Genomic DNA, 14,376 nt, shown 5'->3' on the forward strand with positions numbered 1-14,376 from the left:
AATTGAGCAGGTCGTCTTGTTCCATTAAGAGAATGATGGACCCCCATTTCACTGCCCTCGGGGTTGGCTACTCTATCCCTGATGAGAATTTCCCAGTAATAACCAATATTAATTATGTTTTAATTGGTATAAATGTCGCACTGTATGAGAAGTAATATGGAATAGAAGCCTAATGAAAAAAGCAGCAGGCTTGTCTTAGCCGGTTGATGGCTGCTTAATCGTTATTGATGTGTCGGATAATTTAAAGTCAAGTTTTTGACTGTGGGTTGTAGATAGTTAGAAATAGCACAGGTGATGGAGAGTCTGTCTAGTTTTACTGAAACAACAAGATTTGCTCAGTGCTGAAATATTTAGAAACAATTAAGTCTTTTGAAAATCAAAAAGTAAAACGGGTTCAAAGGGAATTCAGTGGAGACTAAGAAAGTTTGATGCAATAGAGCATAGGTCTTCAACAGGGGGTCCGCGACCCCCAGGGGATCCGCGGAGGTACTGCAGGGAGGGTCGCAAAATTGTTTGTAGATAAACAATTCACATCCTCCCCCCCTTGCACAGAACTCCGACAGCATATTTGTTTTACATATAAACATTTACAGGTTACTAGAAAAGAAGGCAGGGAACATGCATCCCCACAGTTCAGAGTTTTCCCAGATTTGCACGTTGGCTTTCATTCACATGCTCAGAGTGAATATGCACAATATGGAAACACACATTGCACGCGTCTTGTCAGGCGGTATGAAATTAGATTTGCAATTTAACAATAGCTCCCAGCAGATTACAAGGGGTTCCTCCAGGAAAGGTAAAAGACAGAACATATGCTGGTTGACAGCTGCATTGGGTACAAAGAGATTCTGTTTTACCACAAATGCTCTTGACAGATAAAAAAAAAAAAAAAACATAATCTCAATAGGTGCTATTTTTGAAAAGAAAATGAGAAAGGAAGCATGTGCGGCAATCGCCTAGTATAAATGGTGCAGGGACAATCCGGGCTCAGACGTGGGGAATTCACTTCACTGCACTACCTTTCAACTTACATTAGTGTGGAACACAGCGCCATCGACGTAATAAACATTCCTGCAAGGGGCTTAGTGTTTTCCTGCCTTTATTCTCAACCTTCAGACTAAACGTATCAAAAGATGTAAGATGTTGAACTCCGCAGCTCCCTAGATGCTTTTTTCTTCCTCTCATTTTCTTTCTCTTCCCATCCTTGTTTATGAAGATGGATCTATTAACTGATAACTGCACTTTTTAGTAGAGATACAATACATTTATGTATTACTTTTATGTATTGATTCACAGATGATTTATTCATTTATCAAATCTAATCTAAATATATTGATTAGAAGGCAGAGGGCTAATATTACATGCAGATGAACTGATGACTAATTGGGTTTATATGACATGGCTTTGTGTCACAGAGAATCTGTACTTCTTTCCCCTCCTTGTTATTTTTAATGTATCTCAGTCTAATGGACATTTCTCGTGTCTCCTCACAGGTGCCAGGCTACCGCCAGGAGCAGGTGGAGAAGGGTCTGAAGCTATTTGGCCAGCTCATTAACAACAAGGTCTTCCTGCTGTGTTTCATTCGTACTCTCGAGGGCCAGCGTGGCTTCTCCATGAGGGACCGTGGCAACGTGGCCTCACTGATCATGACAGTTTTGCAAAGCAAGTTGGAGTACGCCACCGATGTCCTAAAACACCTGCTGTCTGACCTCATAGACCGCAACCTTGAGAGCAAGAACCACCCCAAGCTGCTGCTCCGCAGGTGAGAACCAGGGACAGAAAAGGAAGTGTAAAGTTTCACTTTCCTCTCATAACTGTCTAACAGGTTGTACACCTGGTAGTGACCTCTTATGATGTCGCTGCTGCATATTCACGATAGAAGGAACCGTCCAACTGCTATATATTTAGACACTAAACAACTGCCTCACACATTCAACTTCTCTAAACATAAGGTTATATTATGCTGGCTTGGGGATAGAGATGCAGATTCTTGTACTGGTAAATGTAAACCCTTTAATATCAAGGACAGGACATGCGACTCTATGTGTGCCTCTGTCTGTATCTGTGACATGTCTGGATTAACTCCCGTGACCTTGATTTGCTGGCTCTGTCTCAGAGACATCAGAGTGCGTTGCCATGCAAATCATTAGCAAAATAATTCTGATTAATTAGCAGTGAATCCAATTTCAAATAGCTCAAGAGAGGGAAATATACTCATTTATGAAAAAAGGGAGAATTGTGAAAGCTTGCACTCTGGCACAATCGCAACTCTCCCTTTGGATGTGCAGTCAAAGCTTTAATGGCATGCACTTGAACACGGCACTGTATGTGATTATGCTTCCTGCACGCGGTGTTTGGTAAATGTGACAATCATAGTTACTTGAGTAAAACTTCCTTACTGCTGGTGTGTGTGTGTGTGTGTGTGTGTGTGTGTGTGTGTGTGTGTGTGTGTGTGTGTGTGTGTGTGTGTGTGTGTGTGTGTGTGTGTGTGTGTGTGTGTGTGTGTGTGTGTGTGTGTGTGTGTGTGTGTGTGTGTGTGTGTGTGTGTGTGTGTGTGCGTGCATGTCCATGTCCATACATACATACACATGCTATTGTCGACGGGCAATCCTCGAAACCCCCAGATGATCCGACGGGCATCTCACATATAATTTGTCTGTCTCTTTTCAATTAAAATTCAGATTTTCCCCTCTGGCTACAAACTCATCTCTGCCAATAAATACACACACAAATACGACAAGCATATATCATGCGAAGAGGACCGAAGTGAACGCTGTCCTCCTCAAGACAGTAGGCATATTCATCTCATGAAAAGCATGTTTAGATGCTACTTGGTGATGCAGAGAGAGATTAATGCTGTCTGGGCACAGGAGGCATGATTAATTGCAGCCTGAGCTCACCGAGCATGGTTCAGCCACTAAACAATGGAGTAACCACTGATCCAGGCAGTAGATGCAACGCAAGAGACGGCGTGTACAGCCGAGGCAGGTAGTCAAGGACAATGGAGACACTTAAAGCTGTGTCACCAAGTAAGGAAAGCTGACTGCTGGGGCGTGGAGGCAGGTAGTGAGATCAGCTCTTTGATCACTTAGTTTACATGTCACCAACATTTTGCGATGTGCTCTAACATCGTTCAGTGATGATACGACTTGTGATAAATGAACAAATGTTAAAGTGTGCATATTGGTTGTGCATTTCCTATACATTCAGAAGCAGATTAGCATTCATTATTGAAATATAACTAGGATAAATGTTGTTTCTAGAGCAGCAACAGTCATTTTACATGAGCAGAGTCAGTACATAAACTCATTAATATCTCCCTGAAAACATTCTACAAATGTCAATAAAATAAATCATAATCCTGACATCCAAATATTGAGAGAAGTTTAGAAAGAACGAAGAACACAGTATCAGACACTCCTCCTGTCCTCCTCTGGTGTGATTCACTGCCTGCAGGTACCGCTGCTCTGTCTCAGCCAGCTGCTAAGCTACAAGAAGTGTTAAGTTCCAGAGCAAACAGAGCTAAACAGCTGCACTTACAGAAAGCTTTTGTTTTAGCTTGTTAGTCGAACTCGCGCCTTGCGCTTGTGTAAAACATAGCGGCTGTGGATGAGAGACTGCAGACAGAGAAGATTGAAATATCGCTTGTATACACGTTAGCATGTTTATGCTCGTTGCACTTACTTACAGTAACAAGGGTAGTTTGTGTGTACTGGAGTTATCTTCACTTCACCTGGTTTACCTTACGGTGTGTGTGTGTGTGTGTGTGTGTGTGTGTGTGTGTGTGTGTGTGTGTGTGTGTGTGTGTGTGTGTGTGTGTGTGATCTCAACCCCGACACAGAGGAGGGGAGAGGCTATTAAATAGTACGGTCATTAGCCCCGCGGCCTGTTGGATACAAGGCTTTAATAACGCTCTCTAAATAGAATGATGTTCTTATTCATTGCGTTTTAGTCTTTTGTAATGTATTTATTGTGTACGTTCGACGATGATGAATATACGATGTACTGGTCAGCACTAGTATGTGCTATAACCACATATCGTTGATTTATGGAACGTCTGAATCTGATTGGACTAAATTACAAAGAAATGGTCACTAGCAATGCTGGAAAGACGACACTTTCATTTCACATTCCTTCTCTTCCTCTACCCCGCCATTATCATCAAGGGAGGCAGAGGGAGAAGTAAACCTGGGGGGAAAGCCATCACATTCAGCCAGCACTGGAGGGGAGAGCACATGTTTACAACAAATGCACGCTCACTTTGATAGCCCATTTGTCATACACTACGATTGTGATTGCCACTGATCAGACTGTCTTCATCTCATTCTTCCTCCTTAGATGCGCTTGTTAGTCCTTCAACATCCCAGCATGCATTTCAGATGTGATCAGGCAGTGTGAGCAAGCTTACGCCACCCTATGGTGCGGTTTGACTGGCGTGTCCTTGGATAGCAGCTGAAAATAGCCCAGATACACAGGCATAAGGCTGTGAAGATGGAGCTTTGTCTGGTCTGGGAACAGAGCACCCCTACCTCTCTTCTTATCTCACTTTAATTTGTTCTGTCTGGTCCCTCTTTCTTCCTTTCTTCCTTTCTTTAACCACATTTGCTCATTTTGAGTGATACTACCTTCTTTTTGTCTTCAGGTCTGACGCTTGTGCCACACCGTCACGATCCTTATCTCTCTCTTCCTCTCTCATGCTCGCTCTCTCAATCTATATAACCAGCTCTTCCTCCCCTCCTCTCACCCCTCCCCTGTTTTTCTTGATTGCTAAATCAATGCTTAAAGTGCGTGAGCAGGGTGTCTCTGGCACAGCATCTGAGCATGGCTACCCACTGCCTCCTCTTCCAAGAAATCTGTGTGTGTGTGTACGTGTGTGTCTTTCCACTCTCTCTCCACACACATCCTTCCATCTGTCCCATCTCAACCTGTGCTGAAGCACAACCACCAGGCAAGCTAACTAACGAGAGCCTTCCACAACCATCTGTCGCATTCCTTGCTGCATTCTCCCCCTGTAACTCCTCTTCCCTTCTTCCCTCCATTCCTCCACCTCTCACTCGACACCATCCATCTCCCTGTCGTGCAGAGTAAGTTTAGTTTGGCTGCAGTCGATGTGTCAAAATAGCAGTTGTTATTTTTGGTCAAAACATGAAAGCCCAATACGTTCTTGCATGATCACAACTTTGCTCGGCGTCACTGTGAGACTGTTTGACGCCTATGATGAGCAATCTTCTTCACCAGGAGGCAGAAAATGGAAATGTTTTCTGATCTTTGCTGTTTTAACATGTGACTGAAACCAGGCGAGGCTCTCGGATGGAGTTACATGTTCGATTAACACAGCTGCCAACGCTCCTTTTTATGAAAATGGAGTCTTTTGCGAACATAACTTAACACGCTCTAGATCCAGCTTCTTAAATGTGAGAAATTGTTGGTCAGACAGTATTTGAAGATGCGACTTTGTTTACTGGGAAAAGAACATTTGACATTATTATGTAAAATATCTGCAAGTACGTTTGGTGTAGTGAGGGATCATTCTTCAGTGTAAGCCAAATAAATATCAGTATAGGAGAGAGGCTGTTTGGATTGCTTAGATGGGAAGAAGAGCAGGATTACTTAAAAGTGTGTTATGGCTTTTGTTGGTTAGATTTTATGCTCACATCTACGATCAGGATTCATCAGTTCTGGCCAAGCGAAATGTTAAATGTGTGATGAAGCACAGATTCCCATCTACCCTACCTCGGTAATCAGGGGGAACTAAGCACTGCCAGGTCCCCTCTGCTCTAGATCATTCTCAATGCCCACTGCCCCTCTGACCGGCTGCCAAGTAGGCAAGCCTGACCATGCCAACACGCCACGGCACATTTCATTGCATTAACCCAAACACGGGTTGCCCTGTGTTTTGAGTAGCAGCTTAGGAGAGGTTTGGAGAAGACTGTTTGGAACTTGTAATACCAAATGCTAACGTTAGATCTCAAAGCAGCTCCATCACAGGGCCATTTTTATCCTTGTTCCCAATTCATTGTGCTCTGATCGAGAATGAGTATAAGCAAACTGGTGGGGCCGTGCCAAGACTTCTTATTACAGCAGGGCCGGCACCCGCTGCCAGAAGCATGCGCACACACACAAACACGCACACTAGACACTAGTCAGCACACATGGTAATTTCTGAATACATACGCAGTGGGATTAATTTGTGCTTTTTGCACGCTAGCCTTAAAACAGCCCCACACTTGTCCACTTACACAGGCACACAGGCGCACAATGTCTAATGGAAGTGAGTAAGGAAGGGGAAGTTTAAAAAGAAGAAAAGGGAAGGCCAGACTCAGCCAGACTATTTCTTCTCATTCATTTCTTCATTTTCCTTTTCCACTGCTCCCTCCCTCCTTCCTTTCCTGTGCACCTCCTCCTTTCTCCATGCTCCTTTCATCCCTTTGATACATGGGCAACATTTGTGGAAATGGAGAGGATTTGGAAGTGTGTATGATTACAGGATCCAGATTGGGGAAGCCAAAGGGAGGGAGAAAGACAGCATGGACGCATGAAAGAAAAGATGAAAAGTGACCTTGTTGACCCTTGGATCTGTGGACAGAGGAAGGGCGGCAATATAAAAGTGTGGGCACAGTGAGAGACAGGAAGTTAATCCCCCCCAGGTGTTGTGCCAGTGTTGGCGGGGGGTGCCAGAACAGCCCACTGGCACAGCGGACATTATATCCCCCCTCATGCTTCAGTGTGTGGAGCCCCTTAAAGAGGCTGTCTGAATGGTGAAAGGCGGGAGGCCTGCAGGTGGCAGCTGAAACAAGGGACAAAACCTACACCACACACACACACACACACACACACACACACATACACACACACACACACACACACACACACACACACACACACACACACACACACACACACAATGGACGCTAATCCTAAAATATTGATGCCCATGGTAGTTGCTCATTGAAAGCAGAGGGAGGGTTGTGTGTGTGTGTGTGTGTGTGTGTTGGAGGTGTTCTGACAGATTACCCACACACCCCTGCTGCTGGTCAAGAAGGTTGCTGTCAAAGGATATCCGATCCTCGCCTCTCCTCTTTCTCCCCTCGCCACCACCGCTGTTGTTATTATGTATGCAGATTAGTCATTCACACGGGATCAATCACACCGTTGGCCCAGGTCAACGCACGCACACACACACACACACACACACACACACACACACACACACACACACACACACACACACACACACCATTTTGCCACACCAGTGGAGCATGGATGCCAGGCGGAGAAAGAGAGGGAGATGTATTCATTCACTTTCTATTGTGCACGGATCGAGTGTTAGTCCAGTGAATAGGCAACCGAGCACTTGATAATGAGGCCAGTGTTATTACAGAGCCGATCCAGCCCCTAACGACATCAATCCACTGGGATCAAATAAAGGCTTTTAATTGCTTTGCCTCATATTAAAATCCCCGCCGCCGTAGACAAGCTGCCCTTGGCGTGCCTGAGCATAAAAGCCAGCCGAAAGATTGCCTGAAAGGCCATCATATGTGCAAAGGCTCTCTCAATTCCTGTCTTTGCAATTATATTTGTGTAACGAAAGCCTATTCATTAGCAGCGGTCATCATTTTTAAAAGAATATTTGATGACTGTGTTGAATATTTATGATGGTAATAAGAGCGCGGGGATCATACGTTCCTTATGTGCTTTGTGTCGATCTGTTTGCAGGACTGAGTCTGTTGCAGAGAAAATGCTGACCAACTGGTTTACGTTCCTCCTCTACAAGTTTCTGAAGGTAAGTCTTTTTAAGGTTTAGTTCTAGTTCTTCTGCATGGTAGTAAAATAACTTTGAACTAAATCAGACCTATAGTTTAGTTTAATTAGATTCATGAATAAACAACTATTGTTCTCCTAGTACTGCATCTGTGGTCTCCATTAAAATGTGTCGTCCTTTTGTGGACGTGGACATGACGTGGACGTGCCATTAAGTAGCATTACCGTTGACTCCGAACGGCACCAGTTTGCACTAAAAGCAAAATTGGCCACTCCTCTCCGCCCTTGAGTCAAAAAAATGTCACCATCATCCTGTTTTTTTTCATCCATCTCTCCACTCATCGCTGTACTGCAGCTGGGAGAGAATAAAAACATGATAGACGGCCAGTCTTTTCTGTTTGACAACAGAGTTTCCAGGCTTCAAGAGTCTTTTAGAGCGTTTTTCACTGTTCTTCCCAAAGTTTATATATTGATATTTGGTACAATTTTCTTTTGATTTAGGGAAACGATTTTGGGCCATGATGTTTTGCAAATGTTGCTCAACGAGGCAGCCTGGAAAACATAACAAAAAGCAACACATTTAGTTCTTCTGTTCCTTTAAAACAGCATTTATGACTACTTAAAAGTCTACTTCTTCTCTGCTCCTCTCTCTTTGCAGGAGTGTGCAGGCGAACCTCTCTTCTCCCTCTTCTGTGCCATCAAGCAGCAGATGGAGAAAGGCCCCATTGACTCAATCACAGGAGAGGCACGCTACTCGCTCAGCGAGGACAAGCTCATCAGACAACAGATTGACTACAAGACGCTGGTAAGGGGTTCACCGGCCCATGGGTCCAGGGGCTAAAAGGGGACACTTAATATGCTTTCAGGGACAAGAGGAGAGAAAAAGGGGTGGTTATGGGTTGTCGGTCATGAAATGAGCAATGCGACATAAAGTTGTCGTTGTCACGCTTGACATGCAGAGGGCACAGGAGCGGCGACCTCACTTCCTGTTTAGACTGGAGCTGTCAAGGAAAAGAGCGGGGCTTCGGGATGAATAGGAAGGAAAGAGACTATGCGTGTGCATACTTCTACCCTGGAAATTTGAGTCAGATCGGCCTTTAACAACAGATTCACCAGAACCCCACTCACCACCCTGTTTCCCACAATGCAATGTGTAGAAACTGCACTGCACTTTAAGATAAAAGATAACACCTTGACCCCCTCATTTTTAATGTGTATTTGTGCTCATCTTGTAATTTGGGTAATTTCGCCAACACCTGGAGACAGCACTGATGAATATGCTAATAATAATATAATTAGCTGGTTTACCGCTGCTCGTCGAGGAAGCACATTGCCGTCTCTCTTCAAGCTCTGATGAAAAAGCAGTTTCCCTGGTGAATGATCTTTTCTTTCCCTGCAATTCTCTCAAAGACCCTCTGGCGAGCACAACATTATTTCAGTTCCATTGAGTACCAATCCACTGTGCAATCAACATTATTAACAAAGAACACACACACACACACACACACACACACACACACCTCTTCTCTGCCAAGATTAGCATACATTTTATATTGCACAATTTATCCTTTGCGCTAAATCAGCTTGGAAAGACGTTTTTATTTTCCAAGGTTGGCTGCTGGAGTTAACACATATTGCAAGAATCCTTACTCTATAGATGTATCTGTATTTCTGTCTACAGGTGGTGAACTGCATCCATCCAGAGAATGAGAAAAGCCCGGAGATCCAGGTGAAGGCGCTGAACTGCGATACCATCAGCCAAGTGAAGGAGAAGATCCTGGATGCCATCTACAAGAACGTCCCACACTCCCACCGCCTAAAAGCCTCCGACATGGACCTGGGTACTAATCTTTGTCTTGTTCTATATAAATAAAGGGCAGCATTAGGTTTACTGTGCTGGGTTAGCCTGATGACAACAGTTATCATGGCAGTGATGACATGTCATGACGGGGCTGTTAGCCACTCACTCATCAAGCACGTAATACATTAAACAAGGTATAAAACAGATCATATCATAAAATAATCATAAAAGCTTAAAACAAATGGGTCAAATAAAATCAAACCCTTAAGAACACCATAGATAAAAAACACCAGCGCCTGCAGGCGAATTAGCAGCAATATCAAACGACTCGATGAAGTGTTTCAAGTACATTCAAAACATTTGCACTTTATATATTTACGTGTTAATAAATGGCATATTTATCATTCTAGTTCTCACCCTTGTAGTCCCGCTCCAGCTAGTAGTTACCGTAGAGCTAACCATGTAGTGTTTGCCATCTATGTGCCTGGAGAAAAGCCGGCTAGACTTAGACACCCATTGATTTTTTTACAAAGTCTTCCCCACCCCTCCCAGTCCCTCTTAAAAAGTACAAGTCTTCTTAGATATAGAGAAGCAGCTTTCTTTTCAACCTCGGGAGACTTGACATCCTGGCTCCGTTGGCTCAGATGTCTGAGATTGGTCTCTCCCCTCCCAAAACTTCCCATCGATCGACTCTCTTGTCGACTAGCGTCTGAGTCAGATGATTGATCAGCTAATCAATGGAGACGCTCAGTGATCTCTCCCCTACAAAGTCATTTCTTTCTTTTTTTCTGAGTAGCAAAGGATGTGTAGGAAGGGCTTCATTCTATGAATGCAGGCCTTCGTTGCCATGCATGACCCCTATGGGCTGCTACAGTATGCAGTTCTCTTTCCTGAGTTGTGTAAATGCATTTCTCTGGTATCTCAATCGTATCTAACAGGGTTCTAATATATTTGCAAATTACTTTAAGGGTGCGACAATATACCATCTCTGCAAGACATCTAGTGATCAGGGTGTGTGTGTGTGTGTGTGTGTGTGAGCATAACAATGTTATCCATGATTGTTTGTCTGCTGATATCTACAGGCTGTGTCTGCTCTGTGCTTTTCACAGTTTAATATGGCTGGAAGGAGTTCCTCGGCCCCTTGTTGTGTGTTCGTAATAGCATATTTATAACCAACCTCAGATTTCAGATGGGCTCTGCATACCGTGGGGAATCTGCCCGTGTGATAACTAAGTGAAGAGATTGGTTTAGCCTTTTGACGACACTCCTGGATAAAATTGTTTTATGGCCCCCTTTGGGCTCGGATGTGGTGTTCTATTATTGTTTTATTATGAAAGGGAATTGGATATTGTCAGTGTTAGCTGGCCACTCGCTCCGTGTGTATTTGATTGTGAGTTTGAGTAAGAGAGAGAATGAGTAAATGCAGGCTCACAAGAGAACACGTGTGTACAGTATATATCCGAAGGGTCTGACCTAATCGTCCATGAGTCCAGAGCAGTAACACATCTTTTCATTGGGAAGTCGTCCCGTTGTAATTAGCATTTCCTGGTCTTGTGTTCTTTATGTTGATGATTGCTTTAGTGGAATCAGTTCTTCTATTTGATTGATTTGTTATCGGACACACTTTTTAACTTGGAAGGCGCTGTACGTACAGTGAACAGGTAATATCAGTGGCTGTGGTGATCTCTGACACACTCATACAAACACATTCACTCAGACTGATAAGAATAATGAGATTATGGCAGGCCTGTCCTGAGACAGATTGGCCGGGAGTGTTGTTATCCCAGATATTGTTTTTGATTCCCCTCCGGTGCAATCCTTCAGAGAAGATGTGGCCCGAGAACAAAGAAGCTAGGTGTGTGCGTGTGTGTCTTTGTGTCATTGTGTGAGTGTTACCAGTAGCAAATGTGTGTCATGCATCTCTGTGGAGTACAACAGTCACCTTCAGCCTTTCTCTTCATAAGCTTCTATACACTCCCCAAAGTCTTTATCTCTTTGGCTGTGTGTGAGTTTAAAATGCAAGTCCATACACACACACACGCACACACACTGTTCTCTTCCCCTCTGAGCAGCAACCACTGGATTTGGGAATCGGAGTAATCTCAGTTTGCTCTGGTTTCACACTAAGTTTATTCTTTTATTTATTCCTTTCTTTTTTCCTCATTTCTTCATGTGTTTACTGAGCCTCGACTGGAGACGGGCGCTCATTTGCATCTTTATGGGAAGATCTACTGTATAGACAGAAACAACAGGAGAATCTTTATTTCCTGAGGATTTTTTCAGACGCTAACACAATTCTGGTCGATCCTCCAAAGACAGGCCTCATCATGCGCCACAGTGATTGCCGCTTTGTTTTGCCGTTTGTGATCAGAATAGGAGATGACAGTGGCCGACACAAGTGGGAAGCACAGCAAGGAGCACAGACACAGTAACATATTCATAAAGCCCAAGATGTTTGGGAAAGGAATAGAGGAATCATTTGTTTGTTTGTTTTTGAGATGACTTTCCTTTTTCACTTTTGATAATGTAGCTGCGGCATTGTGAGCCGCTTCTACCAAAGCTTTTGTTTGCCCGCCGTGCCTGTCATGTAGATGTAATTTGGTTGTAAGGTCATGCTATTACCATCTTGTTGTTTCAATGAAAGACGCAGTTACTTGTTGGGAAGTATGGAGACGAGGCGATCTGCAACTTGCCGCTTTATGCTGGCAGCCGTAGAGAGGAGTCTGGTGTGCTTCTACCAAAGCTCCCAACAATAAGAGCAGCTAGGCAGGGGGCTTAGAGATGTGGATGTGGGTTTGAAAAGGGGAGAGCAGGGACCAATAGCACCTTCAGAGAGCAGAGCATAAGGGCCGGTGCTGCAGATGGAAAAAGAAGTGCCTGGGCCCTGGGCATGCAGCTGTAATCACACGCATCGATCGCACCAGCAGAAGAGATGGAAAGGAGTTAAGAGGGAGAGCTTGGTACTAAAAAGAGTAGAATCAGGGATTCATTTAACTCTCCTTTTGTTACTGTCTCACGTGTGCCATTCACTCTTTGGTTCTACATCTGTTTGCCTTTCTCTTCTACTCCTACTCTTAAGATTTTGTGTTTTTCACCTCTTTTTGATTCTATTCAGGCTGTTTATCACAATGTGAGATGATTGTTCTGAAGAAAAGAAAAGCCTTCGTAGATAAAGATGGAGAAAGAGTGATAATGCTTTCTCTGTTGATGTTTCATCCAACACTTACAAGCTAAGGTTAGAATTGTAAAATAGCTTCTTTTTTAATCCCTGAGGAGAATTAGATTGCTACACCAGTATATGTGACGTGAACGAACCTGTTCTGACTCTTGGTAATATCCTGATGATTTTCTTTTTTTCCTCCCCGTGCAATTGCAGAATGGCGCCAGGGTCGAGGACAGCGCATGATCCTGCAGGATGAAGATGTCACCACTAAGATCGAAGGTGACTGGAAGAGACTGAACATGCTGTTCCATTACCAGGTACGCCTATGACTGAAGATAAGACTGCAACCTGCTTTAAACTCATTATACTCCCCAGCAGCCTCAATATTTTAACTGTCAAACAACAAGTCAAAGTTTCCTTGGCGTCCATTTTTGTCTATGGTGTGGGACTGATGCATCTTTATAAATCATTACCATTGACAGATATGTGTTCAACTTTATTTTAGTACAATTTCAAGTCTTTGAAGTTTTAGAAATACAAACAGTTTGTAAAGCTTAAGATCTCACAGACAAAATATAGAAAAAAGGATTGCTATCTGCAGAGACTCTGGAGCTTGTAATGGATAGATTACATCTTTTATTTGAAGGCATTCACATCTTCTCTTTCAAAAAGGTTTTCATCCCATTTTCACAGCAAACGTACACAAACACAATGCTGATGTGCGTCTCTGACACATTAAGAAGAAAGAAAGCACAAAGGCCTGATATGTATTTGAACATTTCCTTCCTACCACCCATCATCCCTGTATCCCTCCACCTTTTCCTCTAAAGCTGCGTGACCCGGTGATCTGCACTAAGCTCCAATGCTATCTAATGGACAATTCAGTCAAAGTACTTTTCCAGCCATTTTGTTGTGCAAGTCCTCAGCTGACAGGGACACCCCTCTCTCTCTCTCACACACACACACACACACACACACACACACACACACACACCAACACCAACACCAACACCACCACTTATCTGTCAGGCGAAGGGGAATAAGGCAGGGCGCGGCAGGGAAGTGACCAACAACAGTGACCGTTGGAAGTAATCCCTTGTGTGTGGAGCTGGGGGGGGGAAAGGGCTCCAGATCAAATCTGTGCACAAAATACACACACTCAGACAAATGGACAAACGCAGGCGTGTTGTGCCCCATGAGTAGCGACGGTCCATCCAGCTAAACAGCATGAGACCGGATGGTAAAACAGGCCAGCTTTGTCAACATGGTGTTAATAATTCCAGCAGCTACTAAACCCTCCAAGATCAGTTTGCGTGGTGCCTAAATTAAATGTCAGCATCAGCAAGTGTCAACAGGCTTGGAGTACGAGGCGCGGGTGGAATGGATTAGGGAGCTGATTCGAATCTGAGATAAGATAATGAAGACAGAAGTTAATTCATTTTTTCAGGCGAGGGAAAGAGGGCACCTTATCCTTGACAGAGCAAAATAAATTAAAAAAGAAAAGGAAGCACTCCCATCCACTCAAATGTCGTCAGGAGGCTACACAAAGAGCAAGGAAGGGAGGGGACATTACTAACGCATTGAGACTTTAGTAAAGGGCATCTGCAATTCCACTCTTGTTTATACAACTTTATTTTCTTGAGATGTTACA

General features: G+C 43.8%; 1 protein-coding gene across 2 annotated transcripts in view; it reads left to right on the top strand.

Annotated features, from left to right (window-relative positions):
* plxna4 (plexin A4) overlaps positions 1–14,376 on the top strand; it is a 220,144-nt gene that overhangs the window by 186,981 nt on the left and 18,787 nt on the right. For both annotated transcript variants that reach the window (XM_029461735.1, XM_029461734.1), the window contains exons 22-26: positions 1,494–1,762; positions 7,717–7,783; positions 8,420–8,566; positions 9,443–9,602; positions 12,939–13,042. In XM_029461735.1, coding sequence (XP_029317595.1) covers positions 1,494–1,762; positions 7,717–7,783; positions 8,420–8,566; positions 9,443–9,602; positions 12,939–13,042 — 747 coding nt within the window. The remainder of the gene's footprint in view (positions 1–1,493; positions 1,763–7,716; positions 7,784–8,419; positions 8,567–9,442; positions 9,603–12,938; positions 13,043–14,376) is intronic.

The sequence above is a fragment of the Cottoperca gobio genome, chromosome 23, assembly GCF_900634415.1.
Source record: "Cottoperca gobio chromosome 23, fCotGob3.1, whole genome shotgun sequence".
Classification (NCBI taxonomy): domain Eukaryota; kingdom Metazoa; phylum Chordata; class Actinopteri; order Perciformes; family Bovichtidae; genus Cottoperca; species Cottoperca gobio.